At 42.6% G+C, this 17,984-nt stretch overlaps 1 protein-coding gene across 1 annotated transcript in view; it reads right to left on the bottom strand.

The window, feature by feature from the left end:
• Positions 1-17,984, bottom strand: part of SLC28A1 (solute carrier family 28 member 1) — a 44,482-nt gene that overhangs the window by 12,383 nt on the left and 14,115 nt on the right. The window contains exons 8-9 of the mRNA XM_036735713.1: positions 7,401-7,481; positions 2,596-2,676 (exon numbers count right to left, since the gene is read on the bottom strand). Of these exons, the coding sequence (XP_036591608.1) occupies positions 2,596-2,676; positions 7,401-7,481 (162 nt within the window). The remainder of the gene's footprint in view (positions 1-2,595; positions 2,677-7,400; positions 7,482-17,984) is intronic.

Raw genomic sequence — 17,984 nt, 5'->3', positions numbered from 1 at the left:
GGCTGGTTATCTCAGGCAGGGTAGTTGCTAGTGCTCTCACATAGTGTATCAATGCAGAGCAAGCAAGATGAGGGCTGCAAGGCCAGATTCTGTATAAAACGGCTTATAGGACTTGTGGTCCATAGCCAGGCTTGCCCAGCTCCCATTTCTGAAGGAGACCACCTGGGGCCCAGTTGATCTTCAAAGAACTTTCCTTCAGACGAACGATACTGACTTAGTTGGCTCATCTTTTCCTAAGGAAATCAACCCTCGCCTAATTGGTCTATAATGGGAGACTGGCTAATGAGGGCTCAGGTCTGGGAGCCTTCACTGGGAACCCATGTACGTGTCTGGTGAGGCTACTTCGGAAAGCTTGAAGTGATGTGGGATGCAGGGGCTCAGCTTGACACTTCAGGTCATAATGAGGGTGTTTATTCTCCACTGTTTTCTGTCTGTTTCCTTCCTAGCGAAGAAAAGAAAAGCTCTTTTGGTCGACTGTTGAGCCAACCAAACTCTCAGAACTGAGAGTGTATACAAAAGGCACCAATGGAGAAACTTACCCTCTCCTTGTGGCTGCCTGCAATGTATAAGCCTTGAGCTCTAGAGGACTGTGGGGTGAGAGGGGAGGCAGGGAGAAGAGTAGGCATGTCTTTTGACAAATTCTGCAAGCTGGAAAGAGCATTACATTTCTGCAAAGCCATTTTTATGGAGGGGATGATAGGGTATTTGGCGTGCCAAGCACTTTATGATTATTTATTACTGAGGCAACCTGACTGAGTATTACTGAGGATATGGAGTCTGAGGTCTCTTTCCAGCAGCGCTCTCTCTCTCTCTCTCTCTCTCTCCCTCTCCTTCTCCCTCTCTCGGCTTTTGTGGGATGGCATAATCCCTTCCCCCCTGAGCTACCCCCCTCCCTTCCCCCACTTCTATCTTCTGTCTCTTCTAAGGATGGATGGGGAAGGTAATACTGGACGCTTCTGAGAAGAGAAGAGCTGGATGTATAACTCCAGTAGGCCCAGAATGTCTACCTAAGAGGGTCAGGAGCCTGAGGGTACAGGCACGGGAGGATCTCATCTTTTCATGAGGAAATCACACCTCATCCAACTTGTTTTCTGCCAAATACTACAGTGTACAAATCGCATTCTATTTCTGCAGACCCAGTTTTATGGAACGGGGATGATAGGGTACTTGGAAATGCCAAGTACTTTGTGACTATTTATTACTGAGGTAACTAGGTTTTCTCTGGCAGTCACTTGGGTGATGTCTGACTTTGCTGCCAACATTTTCTCAGTTGCCTCTGTCTGTATGATGGTGGAGGCTGTAGGATGTTTAGAAACCTCTGCTTTCCTAAGCCAGACATTGCCCAATGAGCTGAAAAAACAAAACTCCCAAATAATAAACAGAGATTCTACCCAGGTTCCTACTTGAATGCCACCTATGAAGGTGAGGCAAAGTGGGCTCTAGCCAGCATCTAATTATGACAGAACCCAGAGCAGGATTCAGCTCACAAACACAGAAGGCCCTAGCATACCCAAAACCTCTAAATTAAGGATTCTTAACCTTTTTCATGGGTCACAGACCTCTGTGGCAGTCTGGTGAAACCTATAGACACGTCCTAATGGTTTTTTAAATGTATTAAATAAAATACAAAGGATTGAAAAGGAAACCAATTATAGTGAAATACAGTAACAAAATATGTCAAACAAACAAAGAAAATTCATGGACCTAGGTCAAGAACCCCTGCTAAATGGAGAGCATTTTCAAAACCTCCCATTTATTTTGGAAAATTAAGTCTGGATGTCATATCAGTCCAGTCCTTTAGGTCACCCTGGGCACCCTGGCCAATCTCTGTCCAAAGCAGATCTCATAGGAAAGAATACAGAAGCCTATAATTCGGATTTCAGATATACCATACAGGACAGAATATGACTTTCTGATTTTTAATCTGTAGCAAGCAGTTGGTTTGGAGCACACAAACCCCTGGAGCACGTGTGGAACTGAACTGAGCTCCCCAGACCAGTTCTGACAACACCTATATCCTGTGTAGGGCATTTCTCATAGAGAAGAGTACATGTGCCCTGGACCCTTCCAGCAGACTGGCCCTCATCATAATGTGCCTGTGCAATCAAAGGCAACTAGTTGGTCCTATATACCCCACCCCCACCCACAGCTTTGGGTTCTGTCAAAGATGTCTAGAGATGGAACAGAAAGAGCTGCCCACTCAGTAGACTTAAAAGAAGAGACAGCTTCTGCCATCTCTGTTAATGTCTCTGGGACTGTTTGGGTTTTTCCCACCCATAAAATGAAGAAGTTAGACTAGGTGCTTTCTCTACTCCCTTCTACCTGTAACATTTTAAATCTATAATCTAACAAGAATCTGAGTCTTGAGGGTGGCCTGGGGCAAAAAGAAACCATTAGATGGTGGGGATTGTATAGCTGACAGTACTTGGAGCCCTTCAATACCAGGAATACAGCAAGGAATATGAGCTTCCTGGAAGAAAGGTCTGAAGGATTCTTAGTATAGAGAGCTGTCAAGACCAAGAGCTTAGTGAATTTCTGAGAGTGAGTCTGGAGCTGCTTGTCAGGAGAGAGACAAATAAATTAGACAGCACCTACTTGGCTCACAAAGATGTTTCCTGCCACACTCAGGGTCTCTGGGGCCGTGGTTCCCATGGTGACCTGCATCAACCAGGAGATCTAGAAGGAGCCAAGGTAGTACATTAGATCTTGGCATATAAAACAACTTATGCTAACTTGTTTTCTCATGTGAGACTCAGGATTACAACCTTGATAACCCTCCTTCTCTCAAAACAACAACAAAAATGGTCTCTTTCCCTCTCTCTTCCTTCCCTTCTTTCTTTCTCTCCTTTCTTTCCTTTCTTCCTTCCTTCCTCCAGAGCCCTATCTCTCTCTTTTTCTCTCTGTCTCCCTCTTGCTTTCTCTTTCTCTCTGTCTCTCCCTCTTTCTTTCTGTCTGTCTCTGTCTTCCTTTTCCTCTCTCTCTTTCTCTCCATCTCTCTTCCTCTTTCTCCCTCTCTCTTTCTCTCTGTCTTTCTCTTTCTTCCTAAAATGATCTCTCTATCTTACCCAGGCCGGAAGGGCAGAGGCTACTCAAGGGTCCAATCCCAAGCCAGTTAATTGGTACAGGGAGCTTTGCCTTGTTCTATTTCAGACATAGGCCAGTTCATTCCTCCTTAGTCAGCCTGGTGGCCCCCAATACTAGGTGCTCACCATACTGATACTGGACTTAAACCTCATCAGCTTCACCCACTGAAGCTCGTAACTCCACCAGCATCACCCACCCCATTAACAGGGATTATAAATGTGCACCCCCAGACTGGGCAACATGATCACTTTCTGTGGTGTTACTCATTATCTGTAACAACCTTAAATATGTCACTTTTGCCTTCTAGGTCTCACGTCTTCATCTATAAAATTAGAAGGTTGAACCAGACCATCTCCATCTCTATATATGTTAACTATAATCTGTGGCTCTCTAGCTCTTTAGTAAATGTGACTTTTATATTAGTGATTAGTAGCCCAAAGGCCCCGAACTAAGTGGGATTGCTTTCTCTACCCAGGCACAATGCAGAGACAATTCAAAAGGGAACAGTGTGGTGTACTGGAAACAGCACTGAATTTGAAGGCAAAGGACTTGGGAACCTCAGACATGGAAGGTACCTCAGAGCCCACCTAGTCCAACCCCTTCCTGAACAAGAATCCTGTCTGCAGCATCCCTGACTAGTGGGGATCTAGCCTTCACTTTGTGGTGTGGGAAAGCCCTTTATATGGATCTCTACTTTGCTCCTTACTATCTGAAAATCTTGAACAAGTCATTGACCCTCTCTCAGCCTCAGTTTCTTGATCCATAAGATGGGTGGGTTGGACTGGATATTCTCTGAAGTCTCCTCCAGCTCTACATGTTAACTCTGATCTGTTCCTCAGTGAAGTACAGTGGAAAGGGCTCTGAACAGGTGGTCAAAAGGCTTGAGCTCTAGTTCTGATTTTGCCACTATTTCATTCTATGATCTTGGGGCAAATCATTACATCTCTGAGCCTCAGTTGCCTTACCTGCCTAATGAAGAAACTGGACTTAATTCAACTAAATATGGCACACACTAAGTGCCCATTGGGCACAGATTGCTGTGGAATGGAATATTGGATTTGAAGGCAGGAGAAACTTGGGTACAAATCCCAACTAGTTGTTTGAGTATAGACAAGTCACTTAACCTCTCCAAATGTTTCCTTATCAGCAAAATGGAACTGGAAACACTCTTAGTGGTTATCTTGCAAGGTTATCATGAGAATGAAAGGAGGTCATGTGCTCACAACATTTTGCAAACCTGAAAGCTCTGTCCGAATATTAACTCGCACCAGTGGTAGTGCCCTAAGATGATTTCTGACTTCAGAACTCCACAATTCATGTATCTAGTGCTCCCTTGCCAGGCCTAGCAAGCCATCCAAGGACTCTGCCGAGACCTGGTCATGCTGAGACAGCTATTCCAGGATCAATAATAGATGATGCTTTTTTTCCTGGCCAAAAAAAGGTTTTCCTTTCTCTCTCCTAACAAAACCTCCTCTCTGCAAGGTGGAGGCGGGAGATATTAATGCAGAGGGGTGTCTGATTATGAACATCTTTTTTTCCCAGTAGAGGGAAAGCATTGGAAAAGGGGTCTTGGGCACCTTCAGGGGACTTCAGAATAGCACCAAAATGCACATTTCTATAGTGCTTTACACAAGTAATCATTAATGAGCATTTATTAAACATTTCATATGTAATGGTGCTGTCCTAGGTGCTTGGGGGTACAAATACAAAAATGAAATGTCCCTGCCCTCAAGGAATTTGCATTCTATCAAAGGAGATGACATATATATGCATATACATATACACATACATACATGCATATACACATATACATGTATCTATATATGTACATGTATTTGCAAAATGTATACATAATTACAAGATATTTGAAGAGGAGACTAGTAACTCAGAGGATCAGGAAAGGCTTCATGTAAAAGGTGCTGATTAAGCTGAGTCTTGAAAGTAAAGAGTAATTCTAAGAGGTGGGGATGAGGAGGGAGTGCATTCTAGACATGGCGGATGGCCAGCACATAGACATGGAGACAGGAGATGGGCTGTCATGGGTGAGGAACAGGAAGATCAGTTTTCCTGGACCACAGAGTACTTGAAAGGGAGCCATGTGTAATAAAGCTAGAAAACCAACCTGGGACCAAGTTTGAAGGGTTTAAAATGCCAAAATCAGGAATTTTGATCCTCAAGGCAAAAAAGCAGCCTTAGACAATTATCGACTAGGGAAGGGAAAAGATTAGATCTGTGCCTTGAGAAAATCACTGTAACAACCATTGCATTTTGCTGCTACAAAGCGCTCTGCTTACATTTTCAGCTCCTTTGGCCCTTGCCACAGCCCTGTAAGGTAGGTACTATGAGTATCATCACCCGCATTTTATAGATGAGGGAAATTGACTTAGAGGAACTAAGTGACACTGCCTAAATTCACACAGCTAATAAATGGCAGAACCAGTGCTCCAGCTCAGGTCTTCTGACTCCAAGAGTAGTCCCCAATCCAGAAGTGCAGCCAAAACTAGTAGTAGAGAAGTGGCATTGAGCAGTGTATATCAGAGAGTGAAATCTTGGCAGTTCTCCCAGATTAAACTGATAAACATACAAGATAGGAAGCTTCTGTTTGGAATTTTGTTTGTATCTTCCTATAAAGGGTATGGATACACTTCTTGGGAGAATGGGTTTCGCTGATGGAGGCTAACCCCATGATGGTTTGGTTGGTTGAAGGACAGACTGTTTTAGGAGAATTCAGACTTTTGCATTGGCTTAGGAAAGGAAGCCTATACATCTTTTTGTTAGTTCTCTCTTCTTTTTTCACATTCCTTCCAGAGATATCCTAAGGGTGCACCAGAACTAGATAGAGACCTAAGTCCTGGGAGGAGGGGGAAGGTCCCCCTATGCAGGGTTCCCCCTCCCCCAGGAGCCTTTAATAGGGCACTAGGGCAAAGCACCTGGTAGCTGCATAAGCTCACCCAGAAGCCTGAAAGGAGAGCTCCTGAAAAATGGTTACTTTTTGGCTTCCACTTCAGTGAGGCAGTAATGTAACATCTTGACACACTGGGCACCCATAGAGAGGGGAGCCACATGGACAGGAGGTGAAAGTTCCTGACAACTGCCTTTCTGATTGCCTTGAGTTCAAGAATCCTAGACTTTGGCTAAAGAGAGGAGGATTTCCTAGGTGGTGCCAGCCTCAGGGTTTGCCTCATGGGCAATTCCAAGTTTGAAAAATCTGTAATCCAGCCTTCTATCGAGAGACGGGGGTTTTCTTGAGCAGCTCAAAGTGTCCGATTCCATGAGAAGCAACAACAAGGAACTAAAGCCACAATATGGCAGAACAAGGGACCTAGATTTTTTGACTCTACTATTACTATAGCTATTTGGATGATATAGGGATAATGGGGAAGGAGAGTTTTCTGTTTATCAGCCCTAATTGTGTTCCTCTTACAAAGGAAATCCAAACAACGAGGTGGCAATATGAGTCAGAGAAGCAGTGTGGTGTAGTGGATAGAGTACAAAACATGGAGGGAGGAAGACCTGGGTTATAATCCTGCCTGAGACACTTACTAGCTATGAGACACTGGATATCACCTCATGTCTTTATGGCTTGGTGTCCCCGTTCATAAAAAGAAGGGATTTTACTTGACTCTACAATCCCTTCCAGGTGTAAATCTATGATCCTTTGACTTTAGGACCCTGTAAAAAGGTGGGAGCCACCAGAGTGGGAGGAAAATTGTGTTGTTTACATTACTGTGAATAGTTTATGTATTTTCTCCAGTGTTAATGGACTCAGACAAGTCCTTTGCATTTTCTGCACTTGCTACGGAGTAGCATACAGTCTGTCTGCTATTCATTACCTTGAATGTTTCTACAAGGCCAAGGGGACTCATTTTGCCAATATCTGTAGAGATCTAGACACAATATGTTCAGATATTTTCCTAGCATATACTCTGGGTGTCATAATGGGCCAAAAAGAGAGTAATATTTTAGTGGTAAGATCAGATGTGAGCCCAGAGCTTGGAGCACTGGACCATGGGCTATGTGCAAGTGCTTGAATAATGCTCTAGTGAGTTCAAAACTCTGGGAGCTAGCCAACCAGTGCTGATAATTAGTAATTCAACAAATGCAAAGTCCAAGTGCCTCTGCCTGGTGCATCTGCTCTCCAGATTAGAAATGCTCCTCAGCACCTATATTCATAGTCCTAGACCTCTATAGGTCCCAACTGCTTTCCCCTGGATGCTTTAGGAAGCCTAACACTAGCACCAGAAAATACAGTCCTCACTTCCATGAATTCTCTTGAGAACTAATCAGACTCTGATCCCTGATTAGGAGGAACTCACCTTCAGGATCAGCCACTGCATGAGACCCATATAATAGAGAACAGACATAACACAGCTGAAGAAGACGACAATGGGTAACACCTGAAAGCAAAAAAGAAAACCAAGAGTGAGTGCCCAAAGGTGTAGTGCCCACTGCCCAGCTGTGGAGCCCGGGGCAAAAGATGCCAATCAAAGATTTACATTTCACAGGGTCTCACTTTAAACATATTTTGGGAGTTTAATTTGCAACACATAGGTTGACACTATTGAGATACCAAAAAAAATATTTTCTGAACTACATGAACATTCCTTCCATTTTCATCACTGACTCCCAACATCTTCCCATTCATCTACATTCAAAACTTTTCTTCTTCTATATACCAATCAGTCACCAAGTTCTATAAATTCTAATTGTATCAGTGCTTAGTCTTTGGTGCTATTGTGTCTACTCTCTTAATGCCCAAGAAATCATCTGTTTCCACAGGCTCAACCATCTACTAAGAGGATGACTCCTAGATTGATTTCTCCAGTGTCAACCTCTCTCTCCCATGATCCAGTCCTATATCAATTTACAGGAACCTCTGTCCATCTTTGACTCTTCCCTCTCATTTACTGCCAAACACTGTGAATTCTTCCCTCTCATTCCCTCCTTTCCATTTCTAGTGATGCTACCAAGTCCAGGCATTTGGCCCTTTATGCCTGAATTGGTCACCTAAATAATCTGTGTCCCCTACTCCATTCAATATATATTCAATATATTTATTCAATATATATTTGATATGATTGAATATATATTGAATGGAGTAGGGGACATAGATTAGTTTTATATATATACATATATATATACACATATATATAATTCTACATATATATATTCAATATAACCCATTCAATATATCACTATGAGACTACTTCCATACTCTGACACTTCAAGAATCTGTAATTTCATCAGTGTGAGTACTCCATTATTACAGATTGCAGCCCTTCTCTAACTTAGTAGATGTTGCTGTGGCCAAAAAATGTATAACCCTCAGTCAACTTGGTGATGAGACTTTCCAAACTTAGCTAGGCTGAGCCTTAGACAGCAGGTATACAGTCCATCACCAGGCCCATATGTAAGGTCTTTCCAACATGAGAGGACATGCCAGGGATTGTACTTTGCTGCAAAGCCTTCCAAAACCCAAGGTCACCTCCTCACAACAATGAGGCGTGGGAGTAAGACTCTGTGAGGGCCTACCAGATTAGCTTTTCTAAATATCTATTTAGTTAGGTTCACTTCCCAGTTCAAAAACATATAATAGACAATACCTAACCCCCTCCTCTCCCCCCACCCCCACACACAGGATAAAGTTGAAACTCCTTGGACAGGCCTTCAAGGCCCTCCACAATCTGACATCATCTTATTTATCCAAGTTTTCCCCTTATTCCCAACTCAAAATCTCTGTTCCAACAAAGCTCCTTTCATCATCTCTCCAATAATCCAGACTCATTTCCCACTCCCAGCCTTTGCTCATGCTGTTTCCCCAATTTGGAATGCCCTCCTTGCTATCTTCTGCCCATCCTAATTCAATCAATCCTTCATGTCCCAGCCTGAGTCCTATGTCTTCGAAGAAACTTCCACCATTTCTCCAGATTCTGTTAAGTCCTATGACCCTTCCTTCTGTTAAGTCCTATGACACATCTTTCCTTAAGTATTTATTAAGCACTTACTTCACGCCAACCACTTTATAAATATTATCACATTTGATCTTTATAACAGCCCCGAAAGGTGCTATTATTATCTTCACTTTACATTTGGGATAACTGAGGCAGACAGAGTTATCAACTTGCCATACAGGTCATACATATAATTAAGTGTCTGAGGCTAAGCCCTGCATCACCTAGTGGTCTCTGAATGTCTCTACCATCCAGCTTTCCATTTATAAGGATTAGCAAAGAGATATATGGGTTTGACCTAAGCTGAGATCTCTTGTTGGAATTTAGTAAGAGATACTGATAGATACATAGAGTAGGGTCAAATGGTAAAGGTCCTTGGTCTGAAGACTGTAGACCTTTCTCTAGAAGGCAATTAAGAGCAATTTTGTGTTAGGGGGAAGGGATCTGACCTGAGAAAAAATAAAGGTCTAGGAATAATTAAAAATTGATTAGGTAGGAGGGCTGAGACAAGAGGAAAGAGGCAAAAGTGATGACAGGTCCAGACATTGGCAAAATGGCAGTCTCAACATTAAAGACAGAGAGAGCTGTCTGTCTATTTCACACCAGACCCTGCTGAGTCCCTCCAAAAACCTATAAAAAATGGCTCTGAACCAATTCTAGAACTGCAGAACCCACAAAAGAGCAGAGGGAAGCAGGGCTTCAGCCCAGGACAGCCTGGATGGTCTCTGCGTGAGGTCTATCCCGCACGGAGCTGGGAGTGGAGCGGAGCAGAGCAGAGCCCAGCATGGGCAGCGCGGACCAACCAGACCAGGAGCCAGGCGGAGCATGCCCTAGTGGCCTGAATCAGTGAGCTGCAGCAGTTACCAGACTTCTCAACCCACAAACACCAAAGACAACAGAGAAGGTTAGTGGGAAAAGCTGTGGGAGTGGAAGGAGTTCGAGGTATGGCTACTGACCCAGGGAGAGCGGAGGTGGGGCAGCTACAGAACTACAGCTGCAGTTGCTTCCGGCCCCAGGCCATCCTGGTGAGAGGAATTAAGTGGCAGATCAGAACAGGAGTGCACAGCCTACTGAAGATCTAAGTCCAGTCCGGGTTGGGGGTTCCTGGGGAAGGAGGAGTGCTGGTGTGGCAGAGCTGGCGCATCCCCCCAGGCGTGGAACATAGTTCTCTAAACTCTACAAGCAGTCAGACCCTGCTGAAAAACTCAAGGGTCAAGTTAGTTGGTTGGGAATATGGCCAGGCAGCGAAAACGCACCCAGATTCAGTCTCAGACTTTGGAATCTTACTTTGGTGACAAAGAAAACCAAAACATACAGCCTGAAGAAGTCAACAAAGTCAAAGAGCCTACAACAAAAGCCTCCAAGAAAAACATGAACTGGTCTCAGGCCATGGAAGAGCTCAAAAAAGATTTGGAAAAGCGAGTTAGAGAAGTAGAGGAAAAATTGGGAAGTGAAATGAGAAGGATGCGAGAAAACCATGAAAAACAAGTCAATGACTTGCTAAAGGAGACCCCCAAAATGCTGAAAAATACACTGAAGAAAACAACACCTTAAAAAATAGACTAACTCAAATGGCAAAAGAGTTCCAAAAAGCCAACGAGGAGAAGAACGCCTTGAAAGGCAGAATTAGCCAAATGGAAAAGGAGGTCCAAAACACCACTGAAGAAAATACTACCTTAAAAATTAGATTGGAGCAAGTGGAAGCTAGTGACTTTAGGAGAAATCAAGATATTATAAAACAGAACCAAAGGAATGAAAAAATGGAAGACAATGTCAAATATCTCATTGGAAAAACCACTGACCTAGAAAATAGATCCAGGAGAGATAATTTAAAAATTATTGGACTACCTGAAAGCCGTGATCAAAAAAAAGAGCCTAGATATCATATTTCAAGAAATCATCAAGGAGAACTGCCTTGATATTCTAGAGCCACAGGGCAAAATAGAAATTGAAAGAATCCACAGATCGCCTCCTCAAATAGATCCCCAAAAGAAATCTCCTAGGAATATCATCGCCAAATTCCAGAGCTCCCAGATCAAGGAGAAAATACTGCAAGCAGCCAGAAAGAAACAATTTGAGTATTGTGGAAACCCAATCAGAATAACCCAAGATCTGGCAGCTTCTACATTAAGAGATCAAAGGGCTTGGAATACGATATTCCAGAGGTCAATGGAGCTAGGATTAAAACCAAGAATCACCTACCCAGCAAAACTGAGTATCATGCTCCAAGGCAAAATATAGACTTTCAATAAAATAGAGGACTTTCAAGCTTTCTCAGTGAAAAGACCAGAGCTGAATAGAAAATTTGACTTTCAAACACAAGAATCAAGAGAAGCATGAAAAGGTAATCAAGAAATGGAAATTGCAAGGGACTTACTAAAGTTGAACTGTTTTGTTTACATTCCTACATGGAAAGATGATATGTATGATTCATGAGACCTCAGTATTAGGGTAGCTGAAGGGAATATTCATATATGTATATATATGTTTATATATATATATATGTATATGTGAGTGTGTATGTATGTATATATGTATGTGTATATATATATATAGAGAGAGAGAGAGAGCGGGCACAGGGTGAGTTGAAGATGAAGGGAAGATATCTAAAAGAAATAAAATAAAATTAAAGGATGAGAGAGGAATATATTGAGAGAGGAAGATAGTGAGAGATAGAATGGGGTAAATTATCTTGCATAAAAGTGGCAAGAAAAAGCAGTTCTATAGGAAAGGAAGAGAAGTCAGGTGAGGGGGAATGAGTGAATCTTGCTCTCATCAGATTTGATCTGAGGAGGGAATACCATACATACTCAATTGGGTAACTTACCCCACAGGAAAAAAGGAGGAAGAAGAAGATTAAAAAAAGGGAGGATGAGAGAAGGGAGGGCAGATGGGGGTGGAGGTAATCAAAAACAAACACTTTCAAAAGGGGAGGGGGTCAAGGGAGAAAATTCAATAAAGGGGGATAGGTTAGGAAGGAGCAAAATATAGTGAATCTTTCACAACATGAGTATTGTGGAAGGGTTATACATAATGATACACATGTGGCCTATGTTGAATTGCTTGATTTCTTAGGGAGGGTGGGTGGGAAGGGAAGAGGGGAGAGAATTTGGAACTCAAAGTTTTAAAAACAGATGTTCAAAAACAAAAAAAAAAGTTTCTGCATGCAACTAGAAAATAAGATACACAGGCAATGGGGCATAGAAATTTATCTTGCCCTACAAGAAAGAAAGGGGAAAGGGAATGGGAGGGTAGTGGGGTGACAGAAGGAAGGGCTGACTGGGGAACAGGGCAACCAGAATATACACCATCTTGGAGTGGGGGGGAGGGTAGAAATGGGGATAAAATTTGTAATTCAAACTCTTGTGAAAATCAATGCTGAAAACTAAATATATTAAATAAAAAAATGTGGGGAAAAAATGTAAAAAAAAAACACATAAATAGTATTTAAACCTTGTCCTATATGACAAGGTAAACAAAAAGAGCAAGGAGGCAGTGCTAAAAGAGCCCTGGCATGGGATTTAGGAATATAAGGGCTGAGCCTGATTCTGAACAGAACTACATCTGTGTGACCCTGGGTAAATCACTTAAGAGTTGGACTAAAGGCAGTGTTGTCAAACTCAAATAGAAACCGCTCTCTGTGGACCACATATAGACTTAGAAAGCCACAAATTAACATAATCTAAGTTGTATTTTTATTTATTTTGATCACCATTTACCAATTACATTTTAATCTGGTTCAGGTGGCACTCAGGAGCTTGCAGACTGAGTCTTGACACTTCTGAGATCTATTCCAGCGCTAAGAGTCTGTGGATCCCTGGCTGCCCATCCCTTATAGGGGATATCATATCAGCCCCTTGTCATATCAGTGATTAGGAGTCTGAGAAGATCTCAAAGCTAGGTGTTGTGACCTGGAAGAAGAGAAGAGATCTTTTCTACATAGAGACAAGTCAACTTTTCATGGGAGGGAAGTGTGGCAGAACAGGAAGTGCCCTGGATTCAGAATTAAGATACCTGGGTTTGATTCCTAGTTGTGCCACTTACTACATAGGTGACTTTGGGCTTAACCTCTCTGGGCCTCAGTTTCCCCATCTGAAAAATAAGGGGACTGGACCATTCTGGTCTGCTTATACCTGTACTTCCCTTCTCCTTCTGTTATATGGGGATCCCGTGACAATGGCCTTCTTTCTGTTCCTCAAACAAGACATTCCATCTCCAGACTGGGCATTTTCACTGACTGTCTGATACCTGGAATGCTTTCTTTCCTAATTTCCATCTCTAGACTTCCCCAACTTTCTTCAAGTCCCAGCCAAAATCCCATCTTCTGCTAGAAGCCATTCCTGATTCCCTTTGATGCTATTGCCTTCCCTCTACTGACTATATCTAATTTATCTTGTATATGTCTTGTTTGAACATTGTTGTTTACATGCTGGCTCCCCACTAGACTGTGAGTTCCTTGAGAGCAAGAGCCATCTTTCACCCTTTTTGTATCCCCAGCACTTGGCACAGTGCCTAGCACGTAGTAGGTGCTTAAATAAATGCGTATTGACTGACTGTCTGGACTTCCAGATCCAAATCTATGATCCATATGGTCTTCACTCTGCTATTTCCTTCCTGTGTGATCTCAGACAAGCCACTCAGACTCACTGAATTCATCTGTAAAATCAGGGAGCTGGGATTAGATCAGGGGTTCTTAGGCAGGGGTCCATGAGCTTGTTTTTTAAAATATTCTGATAATTGTATTTCAATATAATTGGCTTCCTTTGTAGACCTATGTACTTTTTATGCATTTAAAACATTATTCTGAGAGTCTATAGCAGGGGCGGGGAACTTGAAGCCTCAAGGCCACATGTGGCCCTTGAGGTCCTCAAGTGCAGCCCTTTGACTGAATCCAAACTTCACAGAACAAATCTCCTTAATAAAAGAATTTGTCCTGTAAAACTTGAACTCAGTAAAAAGTCAGCTCCCAAGGCCCTAGAAGACCACACATGGCCTTGAGGCTGCAGGCTTCACCACACTTCCAAAGGGGTCGATGACATTTTTTTAAAGAAAAAGGATAAGAACTCCTGGACTAAGTAATTTCTTTGAGCTTTAAATCTTACGGCTTTAAAACCAGCCATTTTTTTCACTGTGTTTTAGGAAGATGCAGAGAAGGCCAAAAAAAAAAAATCCAAGTCCCTTGTTTTCCCCTAGAAGTTGAGAGCACTTGCTTATGTTAGCAGGGCTCTGTATACCACACCCTCTAAAAAAATCCAATTATAATCTATAAACCACAGGAAGTAGACTTTGAATGCAGAATTGAAATAAACCTGTAGAGGGACACTTCTAGGCTCCCTCCCTTCCTAGAGGGAATTCAGCCAAGTCTGCTCTGCATTCTGTTAGATCTTCCTCCTTCCTGACTCCAGAACAATGTAAATTCTTCCTCTTTAGATGTTGCCTCTAAAGGTATCAGCAGGGAACCTTAATCCCCACACTCCAGCAAGGACGTGCAGAATTGAAGGCATCGTTCCTTACCCTTTAATGGCATCATTTTCCCATGATGGCACAGTGTAATTAGAAAAGTACAGGTGGAAGAGAAAGCCCATGCAACTGAAGGAGGGCAGCCAGGAGTCCCAGATCTGGGAGCCTTGGAAGGGGCCTCTTGAGCTAGGAAAGGTTCTATTCCTCACCTCTGTGTCTGGGAAAGCCCAGCACTCTCTACGGTTCTGCTGCAGTTCCACACCAGCAGCTTCCTGACTCCCCTAGCTGCTAATGCCCATTCCCAAATAACTGCTCTGAATTTATTTTATGGTTTACATCTTATTTTCCCTTCAGTAAAATGTAGGCCCTAATTATAACAGAGATTCTCGACCTCGTTTGTGTCCTTGACTTCTTCAGCCATCTGATGAAACCTACAGCTGCTTTCTCGGAGAATAATGTTTGTAAATGCACAAATAAACTGCATGGGATTATAAAGAAAGCTGATTATATCAAAATACAGTAATTGAAACATTTTTAAAAGGATTCACAGACCCCCTAAAATCTGTCCATGGGCGCCAGGTTAAGAACTCCCACTCTAGCAGAACATAAGCTCACTTCTTGTTCCTGTTATTCAGTCATGTCCGACTCTTCATGATCCCATGTGGGGTTTTCTTGGTAAAGATAGTAGAGCGGTTTGCCATTTCCTTCTTCAGCTCATTTTACAGATGAAGAAATGGGGGCAAACAGGGTTAAGTGACTTGCCCAGGGTGACACAGCTAGAAAGTATCCGAGGCCAGATTTGAATTCAGATCTTCCTGACTCCAGGCCCAATGCTCTATCCACTGCACCACCTAGCTGCTCATTTAGAGGGAACATTTTGTTTTAATCTTTGAATTCCCAGCAGTGAATTTAATGTGTGGCATACAGGAGGCATTTAATAAATGCTTGTTCACAGAGGATCATCAAAACCAGCCATTTTTTTCACTGTGATTTAGGAAGGTGCAGAGAAGACCCCCTCAAAAAAATCCAAGTCCCTTTTTACCCCAGAAGTTTAGAGAGCTTGGTTATATTAGCAGGATCTCAGAGGCCTTCTAGTCCAGATCCCTCAGCTAAGGAAATTGAGATTAAGTGACTTGCCCGGCATCAGAAGTGGTATTTGAACCCAGATCCTAAGACTCCAAAGCCTCTCACTCTTTCCAGGGTACAATGCCTTCAAATTAAATAGACCTTAGAGTCCAGGTCTCAAAACTCCTAGTCTTGTGCTCTTCCTGCCATGCCACATTGCCAACTGAACTCATATACAAACACAGGACCTTAAAGCCAAAAGAAACCCTAGAGCTCAGTATAATCCAAGCCCTTCATTTTTCCATTGAGGCTCAGAAAGATGGAATGAACTGTTCTAAGGTCCAGGGTGAGTTAGCACAGCTACTTCTCCAGCAGAAGGCTCCCAAAGAACCCACGCCCCTTGTCATTCGAGGTGATGAATGGGTTTCCTTGGTTCCCTTTATTTACCTATAACATTCTTGCTGGAATCTCTCTGTGTTATATGAGCTCCCAGGAGCAACTTTTCCCAGATGACTACACCTCCTTAGGCATTGACGCCTTGTCAGCTATGTCACCCCCTGAGCCCATCAACACAGCAATTGTCACCAGCAACAGCCATTTTTAGCAACCTTTCCACCACGCTCTGAGCCAGCCACAAGAGAGAATTGGCAAGTAGGTCTCCACAAGGGTCAATTCTGGGCCTGGAGTCATTGGAGATGCTCACAAAGGCAGCGTCTGGGAAAAGAGGCCAAAGCCTCCCAAAGACCGTCTACTGAGTAACTGACCAGTGAACCCCAGGGAAATGCCATGGAGTTTGGTTAATGACAAATCAACATCACTTATTACTTCCTCCTTGATCGAATGTCAAGTCTCAAAGTCCTTTGCCACCAATTAATAAGTTTTTTTTTTCCCTTGGTGATACCAAAAGGCTATTAATGTGGAGTACAGAGTACTAGACTTGGAATAAGGAAGACCCAGATTTAAATCCTGTCTTAGACTCTAGCAGTGTGACTGTGGGCAAGTCACCTAAGCCTCAATTGCCTCATCTGGGATAATTAAGTGCCTACCATTCAAGGTTATTGTGAGGTTCAGAAGTGATAATGCATGTAGATAAGCTTTGCAAACCTTCAAGTAATATTTAAATGGAAGCTATATCCATTTTGAGGCTGGGAAAAACAGGGTCATTTTTCTATTTGTTGTAATTGATAAAGTACTAGAGTAAGAGTCCAGAGACCTGGGTTCTAATTCCAGCGTGGACACTAACTAGCTCTGTGTCCTTGAATAATCTCTGTGCCTCAGTTATCTCATCTGTAAAAGGAAGGTGTTGGACTAGATGGTCTTAAAGTTCCTTCTTGTTCTTGACCTTCCAAGTGCATACGTATATCTAGATTTAAGTTAAGACCAGAAATCTGGGCTCTCTGTTAATTCATCTGTTTTTTTTTATTATTTTTGTAAATTAACATGATGTCAGAAATATAATTTGAGCTCCTTTCAAAACTGTGTAACTTTGAGATAAACATCTAATCTGGTTTTGTTGTGGTTTAAGTTGGCATTAACTTTTGTATTACAGAAACCTCCTGGATTAGATGAGGTCCCAGGCACCACTTTCTGTATTTGTCCCTGGATTGAACTAAGGGTTTAGCAAACTCATTCCCATGTACCCCTGAGTCTGTGGCAGAGCAATCACCCTGGGCCCAGAACTGGGATGAAGCATCTGTGTTTGTGTATTTTAGGCTTTGTCTGCAAACCACCTCCTCCCCTGCATGTTACTGTCGAACAGGTCTCTGAGCCTTCTCTGTAACTGACATTATTTCACTTTAAGGTTTGCAAAGGGTTTTTACCTATTTTATTTCGTTGATCTTCACAATGATCTAAGGTGGGGGCTGTGATTAGCCGCATTTTACAGATGAGGAAACTGAAAGAAGGTAAGTGACCTGGGCGAGAATCACACAGTTATAGGGTGTCTGGGACAGAATTTAAACCCACTCCAGCTTCTAGCACTCTTATCTACCACAGAACACTACCCGTCACATGTAACTGGATTTATCACAAAATAAATACCCATGGGCCTGGAGAACAGAATTTTCTAGCATTTAAAAAAGTTCATTTATAAAAAGTCATATCAAAAAGTGTCTCTTGTTGACCTATATATTACCTCCTAGACATCTGCCTACCTTGCCTGCCTCTAGCCCTAATGCTGCCTAAATCCCAGCCCTGGTCGGTCACCTAAGCCTACATGGTATCCCCCAAACCTGGATCTTAACCCCACAGACTTTTCACAGGCTGGGCATATTATAAAATTCTTTATTTACCCGATTCCAGGCTCAGAATAAATCCTTGCCCATGCTAACCATCTCCTGACAAAGAGGTGCACGATGGGCTCCAGATATAGAATAAGTACATTTTTGGACATGACCAATTGGGGAATTTGTTTTGCTTAACTAT

Source organism: Trichosurus vulpecula, chromosome 8, assembly GCF_011100635.1.
Source record: "Trichosurus vulpecula isolate mTriVul1 chromosome 8, mTriVul1.pri, whole genome shotgun sequence".
Lineage (NCBI taxonomy): Eukaryota > Metazoa > Chordata > Mammalia > Diprotodontia > Phalangeridae > Trichosurus > Trichosurus vulpecula.
The sequence above is the reverse complement of the archived record's forward strand: the minus strand, read 5'-3'. Positions and strand labels throughout refer to the sequence as shown.